Source organism: Chiloscyllium plagiosum, chromosome 34 (assembly GCF_004010195.1).
Source record: "Chiloscyllium plagiosum isolate BGI_BamShark_2017 chromosome 34, ASM401019v2, whole genome shotgun sequence".
In the NCBI taxonomy this organism is placed as follows: Eukaryota; Metazoa; Chordata; class Chondrichthyes; order Orectolobiformes; family Hemiscylliidae; genus Chiloscyllium; species Chiloscyllium plagiosum.
Genome location: NC_057743.1, coordinates 17,060,704 through 17,069,977, shown reverse-complemented (window position 1 = coordinate 17,069,977; position 9,274 = coordinate 17,060,704). Strand labels below are relative to the sequence as shown.

Sequence of the window (9,274 nt, the reverse complement as noted above, 5' to 3'; positions counted from 1 at the left end):
TGTGTATATCTGTGTGCCTGTGTGTGTGTATCTCTGTGTGCCTGTGTGTGTATATCTGTGTGCCTTGTGTGTGTGCGTGACTGTGAATGTCTTTGTGCCTGTTTCTGTATCTGTGTGTATCTCTGTGTGCCTGTTTGTGTATCTCTGTGCCTCTGTGTGTGTGCGCTTGTGTGCATATCAGTGTGCCTGTGTATCTCTGTATCTGTGTGTGTATGTGTGCGCGCCTGTGTGTATATCTGTGTGCCTTAGTATCTCTGTGTGTGCCCGTGTGTGTGTCTGTGTGCTGGAACGATCTGCCTTGCTGTGTGCGTGGTCCCGCTGCCTGGCATCCAGCCGGCATCCCCTGAACCTGACACACTTCCAATTCAGAACTCGCTGACCATGAAATTAGTGAGGGCAGCTCCTCGCTGCAGCCCAGCAGCCTGCAGGCACGGTCTGCCTCAGCCTGGCTCTCACTCCGAGCTTTGTGCCCCCTTTCCCCTGTTACCCCCAGCTCACCCAACGGACACCTGACAAAAAGACAAATGCAAATGTCAAACCAGAGGTCAGGGGGCGTGGAGGGGGTGAGGAAATCCAAGAAAAATCAGCAAAATAAATCAGGCTTCAGCAGTGTGTCTGTCCTGTGGAAGGGGAGGTGGGTGCTGGGGGGGAACGGAGGGGAATTAGTTTGCTTCCAGTGACAGGATTCGAGTCCCAGTGGGTCTCTGAAGGCTGTTCGATTTCCAAACGTGACTGGCGAGGCCGCTTCTTCCTTAGGGTAGTGCATCTTGCAGTTTAATTCCATGATTTGTGGGTTTTGTAAAACTTGCATTTATATAGTGCCTTTTATCATATGCCTCACACAGGATTACCTGGAGTTGTGAGTTCGTTTGGATGCATTTTAGGTCAACACAGAGGCAGGCTGGAATATTGCAGGGATATATTGCACTGCCTTAATTCATGGAATAATCTCTTTTATTTAATAACAAAGAAAGCAACAAAGAATTGAAGGGACTAACAGGCTGTGTTCGGACCCCACACAGCAACCTTTCTGGTTCTACAGATCAATGAAAACAACCTCTTTTTGTGTGACTTTTCTCTTTTTATCTTGATGCTAATCAGACTGCACCACCTTGGCACTAGTTTGTGTGAGGGCAACAGCTATTGTATAATGTGGCTCATTGCCCCCTGGCACAAACCCTTGTGGAATTTCAACTCGCAAGGCACCCCTCTTCCTCCCCCTGTGTGTGCCCCTATTGTTCCAAATGACATCTCCTTTCAGACTGTCAGGATTATTTCCTTTCCTAATCCTGCATAAAACCTGTTCAATATCCAACAGTCTTTTATCAGCATTGACAATTTAGAGGCTCTTGTTGTGTTTTTGAAGTCCTGTGCATTTTGCTCTGTCAGATTTGTAGGTTCAGGAGCATTGGCCATCGAACGATTTGCTGTAAGTATGTCTTTACTGAGCAAGGTGCTGGCGAGACCACATCTGGAGTGCAGAGAGCAGTTTTGGTCTCCTTATTAAAGGAAAGCTTTGATTTCATTGAAGGCAGTTCACAGAAGGTTCACTAGAATGATTCCTGATATGGGGAGGTTGTCTTTAGATTAGATTAGATTAGATTAGATTACTTACAGTGTGGAAACAGGCCCTTCGGCCCAACAAGTCCACACCGACCCGCCGAAGCGCAACCCACCCATACCCCTACATTTACCCCTTACCTAACACTACGGGCAATTTAGCATGGCCAATTCACCTGACCTGCACATCTTTTGGACTGTGGGAGGAAACCGGAGCACCCGGAGGAAACCCACGCAGACACAGGGAGAATGTGCAAACTCCACACCACACAGTCAGTCGCCTGAGTCGGGAATTGAACCCGGGTCTCTGGCGCTGTGAGGCAGCAGTGCTAACCACTGTGCCACCGTGCCGCCCACGAGCAAGGGTCAAACAGGTTGGGAACTCTACTCACTGGAGTAGAGAAGAATGAGAGGTGATCTCATTGAAACACTCTTAAGGGACTTTATTGGGTAAATGTTGAAATGATGTTTCCCCTCATGGGAGAGTTTAGGACCAGAGCACACAGTATCAGAACTAAGGGGCACATATTCTCAGGAGATTGTAAAAGCCACTGCTTATCCCAGAGCAGGATGAGCAGGTCTTCTTCACACATGGTTGATGGAATCTTTGATCATGTGGTCTTGCTGCATGGAGATTGGCTGCAGCGTTTGCAAACAGAGTTAAGGAATCTGCACTTCAAAAGGGAGCTTTGTGGAGACGTAAGATTTCCTCCTTAAATGTTGAATTACATTTGTGAATGTCTGGACAATCTAACTGGTCACAAATGATCCTTTCCTTGTAGATCATCATCTGGGGGCGGACTGAGAGATGTCTGAAGGAGGCCTGCGAAGAGATTCAGAGCCTGGGAGTTGAGTGTCACTACTTTGTCTGCGATGTAGGGAACAAGGAGGAAGTTTACCAACAAGCCAAGGCCGTACGGGAGAAGGTGAGCCTGCTCCAGTAACGTGCCTGTGATTGGGCCAGATGGTGGTGACGTCGTTAGTAATCTAAAGGCCCAGACTAAAGTAGCCAGGAGTTTGATTCCCACCAAGGCAGTAATTGATAAAATCTGGAATAAGAAGCCAGTTTCAATAACAGTGACAAGGAAGTCACAAAAACCCGTCAGATTCACTGATGTCCTTTAGGGAAGGAAATCTGCCATCCTTACTTGGTCTGGCCTACACATGACTCAGACCCACAGCAATGAAGTTGATTCCCAACCGACCTCTAAAATGGTTTAGCAAGCAACTCAGTTCAAGGGCATTTGAGGATCCCACAAATATCGCCTCCATCCAACAATACCCCGATCCAATGAAAGAAAAGTCTATAACCTGGATACATACTGGTGGCTGTTGTCTGGTCATTAGTAAATTGGGGCCTGATGGGAGATTTTTGTTCTGAAGTACGCTTATGGATTCTGTGGCATTGTAAGAGGCCTTAATTTTATCTCTGAAAGGCTATCAGAGCAGAGCAGATTGGATGATGATTATCCAGTTGATTTGAGTGCCCAACATACTCTCATTTAGGTGCCTGTGGGATCTTGCTGTGCCCCAATATGGCTGCCACACTTTCCTGCAAACCCTTTCAAGAAAGTGATTTTGTAATGTGATGTGAGGTGTTGTATTAATGAAGGGAACCTGAGGCACTCTGGGTGAGGGAGAAATTCAAATCTGAACTTTGTTAACCTCTGTCTGAGTGCGGGCTCAGGCTTTTAGTTTGAAGTCTGAGGGAGGGAGGGATTGGTTTGTGACTGATCATTCTGTTTGTGTGCAGGTGGGTGATGTCACCATCTTGGTCAACAATGCTGGGGTGGTTCATGGCAAGACTCTAATCGATAGCGACGATGATGCGCTCCTGAAGTCCCAACACATCAACACGCTTGGCCAGTTCTGGGTCAGTACGTGCCCTTTTGGCATCTTCTCAATACACTCATCCCCTCCTGTACAACAGCCATCTGTTATAATCAGAACAGCTTCTGTTTAATGATGGTATGAGCTTTAGGATCAGTGCAGTGTTGCAGAACTAAAGGCGTGCTGCACTGTCAAGAGGTGTGATGTTAAACCCAGTCAATTCCTCTCTTATCCTGGTGAATGACTAAGATGCCATGGCGATATCGGTTTTACAATGCAGGGGATGTTTTCTACTGTCCTGATCAAAGTGGCTCGCTCAGTGCAAACTATCAAAACCAGATTAACTGGTCATCCATCTTTTAATAGCTATTTGTGCTAACTGGATTTGGAAAATGGTCCACTATTTCCAGTGACACATTTAATTGTAATTTACTTGTGTGAAATGTTTTTGAGTTGTGTGGAGCATCTATTAAATTGCTGTGTAAATGTAAACTACTTTCCAGCTCACTGCCAAATTTCTGAATCCTCCAGTCTGTGTGATTGACCTCCCAATCGTAACACAGAGGCTGGGAGGTTTCAGCAGTCCATTCTGGGCACCGACATCCATCTCTTTTGATCATAGAACATAGAATCCCTACAGTGTGGAAACAGGCCCTTCGACCCAACAAGTCCACACCGACCCTCCGAAGAGTAACCCACCTAGAGCCATTCCCCTACTCCTCTACATTTCCCCCTGATTAATGCACCTAACCCTCACACCCCTGAACACTACGGGCAATTTAGCCTAGCCAATTCACCAAACCTGCACATCTTTGGATTGTGGGAGGAAACCAGAGCACCCGGAGGAAACCCGCACAGACACTGGGAGAATGTGCAAACTCCACACAGACAGTAACCCGAGTTAACCACTGAGCCACCACGCTGGTCAGAAATCAATTTCTGATTGCCAAACAAACCAAAGATTTTTTTTTTAAAAAACACGTGTGGTTTTGGAAATGCTTGAGACTATTCCCTGTGGAGCTGCCTGTGTTGACAGCCTTGCAGGAATGACTATCGGGGCTTAAATTGAGGAAATGTGAATTTCTGTTTTGCTTTACTCTGGAGGACCTGTGGTAGTTGAGAGTCAGTTTGGATACGGCTGTTTCCACTGCTGCTGTGGTTCCTGTTCGGTATAGCAGAGTGAGGAGTAGAGTTGACAATCACTTATTGTTCATATTTTAATGTTCTGGTCTTGGCAGTGTTAACTTGACGGGAGGGATGTTGGCCATGACATTGGAGGAAAACATCCTCTTCTTCCAATACCATCCAGTACCAGACACAGAATTGCAGAACTCAGAACAGTCAATTACCTAGGAACCAGGGTGAAAGCAGTGATTGAGACTGTAAGATTCTCTTTTTGCGTAGTTCTAATTTTCGCTCCCTCCCATCCAGACTACGAAAGCGTTCTTGCCTCGGATGTTAGAACTGCAACACGGACACATTGTGTGCATGAACTCTGTGCTGGCACTGTCTGCCATTCCGGGTGCCATTGATTATTGCACTTCCAAGTCCTCCTCCTTCGCATTCATGGAGAGTCTGACCCTGGGCCTCCTCGACTGTCCCGGGGTCAATGCTACGACAGTGCTCCCTTTCCACACCAGCACCGAGATGTTTCACGGCATGAAGACAAGGTCAGTGCACTCGCTCAGAACTCTCCATAACTGGGTCAGTTGCAGGGTTTTTGCTCAGTGTTCACCACAGGCTGTTAGGGGGTGAAGGATTCATTTTAAATGAATTCTTTCACAGGACGCGAGCATCACTGGCTAAGCTATCTCCTGTTCCTCATCTGTTGAGGTGGTGGTGATTGCCTTTTTGAACCATGACAATTCAGATGGTGTCGGGAGACCTGCAATGCTGTAAGGAAGGGATTTTCCAGGACAATGATTATATTTCCAAGTCAGGATGGTTTGTGACATGGAGAGGAATTTGCAAGGAGTGGTGCTCCCATCTGCCACTCTTGTCCTTCCAGGTGATCTGGTCATTGATGGAGGCTTGGCAAATCACTGAAGTACATCCTGTAGATGGTACAGACTGTTACCACTGTGTGTGCCGATGGTGAAGTGTATAGTTTACAGTGTGAGACCATCACTGCTGCAGAGCAGGAGCCTGGGGGGGGGATTGATACCTGACCATTTTGCTTTGCCTTATAACCATGCTTGTGCTTAGTTACAAAATACATGGGGATCTCTGCTATGCTAGAATGCTACATAAAGGGAGATTCTTCATTGAAGGCCTATAGGTTATAGGATGGTGAAGGAGGGCGGGAAGGGTTTTACAATGTAGAGGTAACTGCACAAAAAGTGATTTGGAGTAAGAGGTGGGAGATAGAGAAATGTCACCTCTGGATTCAGAGCTCAGGAGGGAAAGGAAGGTCGAAGCAGCATCCAGGCAGGATCTTGAACAAGTCAATGCAGTGAAGACTGTTTCAAGAGAGAGTGGGACAGTCACTAATCCAATGACAAACTGTTCTTTGTTCCCTGCTCAGTACCTCGAATGCTGATGTACAGTAACATGTTATCGAAAGCACTCGTTGGAATGACATGAAAAAGTGGCATTTCCTGATAGTAGTCAATTTGCTGGAACCGCCTCCCATTGATTGTTGATGCGATTTTTAATTAAAGTGCTAAATCCAGTGAGTGGCCCGGAGATGGGCACAGCAATGGAACCTGCCCTCGTTAGATGCCAGGTTTCCACCTTCCTAACCCTGTGATCCTGAGTCTGATCGTAGCTGCTGTCCTAGCAGCCTCTGAATCAGCTGAATCCAGATTGAGAGACTGGGAAGGTGCATATAACTTCAACAAAGATGAAGGGTTTAGTTGGTCTTTTTTATTAAAGCAGCAAACATAAATCAGTTCATGTTCCTGTTTTAAGAACGGCAGTGTGCCATTCAGATCTCTCCCTCTTGGATAGAGTCAGTGCCTACTGTGCTGGCACTAATCGTTAAGATTTGAGGTCAGCCCAGTGCCAAGTCAGTGCCATCCCTGAGGTGTCTGCACACATCCTGACCCACCCTGTCTTTGAGCAGATCTTACGATGGAACTGTGTATTGACCCCTGGTGTGGTGCTAAACAGAAATCTGATTCCTTTGTGTATCTTTCTGTCCTGCTGCAGATTTCCAAAGCTGTTCCCTCCCCTGAAGCCGGACACAGTTGCCCGCCGGACAGTGGAAGCAGTACAGACTAACCAGGCCCTCCTGCTGCTACCCTGGACCATGCACCTACTGGTCATCATGAAAAGGTGAGCCCTCGGTCACTCCCTCACCCCAGTCCACTGGAAGGAGGTGCCTGAAAAAGCTTCTTAAAGAAGGGGATGGGTGCGATTGATTACTTTTGGGTAAAGGGGAGGTAGGGGGCTGAAACATGAGCATTAACTGGCTAAAGCTGAATGTAGATTGCAGAGTGGCCAGTGTGTAAACATTAATTGCAATCAGCATTCATGTTAAACGAAGATCAGGGTTGGAGGGGAGGAGAGGAGGGTGTGCTGGCTCATTCCGGTGGATTAGATGGGCCTCCCTTATTTCGACTGAGTGCCTGTTGTGAGAGTAAAAGCTGCATGTGGAGTTCTGATGGACAAGGAGCTGCAGTCCCCTTCACAGAGCACGGTACCACCCACGGTGCAGCTACTTAGGGCTGTGTCACTGACAGCATGAGAAGGTCACCAGTGAAATGAGCTGGTGATGACACTTTCTGTCAGGCTCTTCGGGCTTGTCTTCAAACCAAAGCAGGTCAGTGAGACGAGAAGCATTTCCTGCCTGCAAGGGGCGGATACAGCTTTGATTGAACTACTTGGGAGCTTCTGTATATTCCTGACTGTGCTTTAAGAATAGGGTTGGTTTGTAAACTCACCTAGTCACTGCATGTTCAGAAAGGCCTCAGGCTTCCTCCTGTGCATTGCTGAGCTGGACTGGGTGCTGAGGTGGCCTTGACTAGCGGCTTGCTGGGAATGAGCGAGGGTGACTGCTATCCTGTGACTGCGAAGTGGGTGTGATTAGATTATATTAGATTACATTACAGTGTGGAAACAAGCCCTTCGGCCCAACAGGTCCACACCGACCCGCCGAAGCGCAACCCACCCATACCGCTACCCCTACATTTACCCCTTACCTAACACTACGGGCAATTTGGCATGGCCAATTCACCTAACCTGCACATCTTTGGACGGTGGGAGGAAACCGGAGCACCCGGAGGAAACCCACGCAGACACGGGGAGAACGTGCAAACTCCACACAGTCAGTCGCCTGAGGTGGGAATTGAATCCGGGTCTCCGGCGCTGTGAGGCAGCAGTGCTAACCACTGTGCCACCGTGCCGCCCACAATGTGTGGGATCAGACTTTACCCTGCAGCGCTGACCTTCACAAACTGACGCCACTCCCTGATGTAGTAATACTGGTTAAACCATTGATAAATCTCCCCTGGGCCTGACAGGCTATAGGCTAAACCCCTCATCTGGATTTGAGCAGACAACCAAGGTGAATATTGCAGTGTGATCCAGAGGGAACACTGCATTGAGAGATACTAATTTTCCATTGCAATGGTGAAACGGGACTCCATCTGCTTAGGGTGGCATTATACATCCTGTTGGCATTAACCGAGAACCAGACGTTCTGGTACCTTGACTAACATTGCTCGCTCAGAGCAGAAAACATTCTAACTGGTCATTCATCTCTTCTGCTGTTTTGGGTTCTCACTGTGCTCAAGAAGTAGTCTGGGTGTAATGCTGTGCACAATACACATTGAGACAGACCTGAGTGAGGTGCTGCACAGTTTAATTTGTACGTCGTAATAAACAGCACTTGGTTTTGACCTTATTTCTCCCCCTCTCTGGGTTGCAGTATCCTCCCGCACACGGCTTTAGAAGAGATTTACAGATTTACAGGAAGTTATGCCTGTATGGACAGCTTCAAAGGACGAACATAAGAGGGACAGCCCCACACTGATCCCACCTGAATCTTGCAAGCAAGCTGGAAAATGAACTTTGAACAGAATGTGCACGCGGCAGGCAGCTCTGCGGGTGTTTTCCATCATATCTTGCGTAATGTTAAGAATCGAACCCTCACAGCCCAGAGCTACCTCAAGGCAAACTGTGTACAGTCAAACTGGACGTTAATGTGGGGACCAGAAACAAAATCAAGGTGACTTGTTCCTTGAGTTAAATATGGAAATAGGTGACTGTGGAGCGTTGGAAATGGTTCACCAGGAATGCTACGTAACTTCTACTCTTACATGTGATGGTCACTATTCCAAGTGAATACACCAGATGTGTTTTGTTCACGCTGTGGCAATGACTCTTTGCAGCTCCACTCGACTCATCACTTTTCATTTTAAATCATATTGTAAATGTTAATATTTAAACTGTAATTTACCATCTGGCTGAAAACCATTAACTATTTTTCCTCTTTCTTGGATTTAGTAAATGAATAAAATAGAAAAGTGACTATCTAGGGGATGTTAATGACTAGCTGCTGAAAGTATTTATAGGAACACTTCAACTTGTTCAGCTGTTCACTGGCAGCTTTGTAATCCAACTCCACAAACCCCTACCATTTGCTGCCTTATCCCTCTGCAGTTTTTAAAAAACCGTTGATTGGGCATCGCTGTTTGTGGATTGGTCCCAAAATGCTACTGTATGGGTGCACCTGCTGCATGTACACACAAAGTGAAGGTGGAACATTTCCGCCCTCAACTTTTTGACTGTCTCAGTAAACATGTTGCAGGATTGAGTAGCTGCATCCGTGGTTTGCCCGTTCTTGTCTCCTGCCATGGGAAATACAGGGATTAAGACTAGAAGGAACTTGGATTCCATGCCACATACAAGATGGAGACGGTTTGTGTTCTGTGGTTATAAC

At 47.0% G+C, this 9,274-nt stretch overlaps 1 protein-coding gene across 1 annotated transcript in view; it reads left to right on the top strand.

The window, feature by feature from the left end:
* The window catches only part of LOC122540237 (short-chain dehydrogenase/reductase 3-like), a 21,472-nt gene extending 12,605 nt beyond the window's left edge, over positions 1-8,867 (top strand). Inside the window, exons 2-6 of the mRNA XM_043675646.1 lie at positions 2,343-2,486; positions 3,314-3,433; positions 4,822-5,060; positions 6,541-6,666; positions 8,261-8,867. Of these exons, the coding sequence (XP_043531581.1) occupies positions 2,343-2,486; positions 3,314-3,433; positions 4,822-5,060; positions 6,541-6,666; positions 8,261-8,345 (714 nt within the window). The 3' untranslated portion in view covers positions 8,346-8,867. The remainder of the gene's footprint in view (positions 1-2,342; positions 2,487-3,313; positions 3,434-4,821; positions 5,061-6,540; positions 6,667-8,260) is intronic.
* The last annotated feature ends 407 nt before the right edge of the window (positions 8,868-9,274 follow it).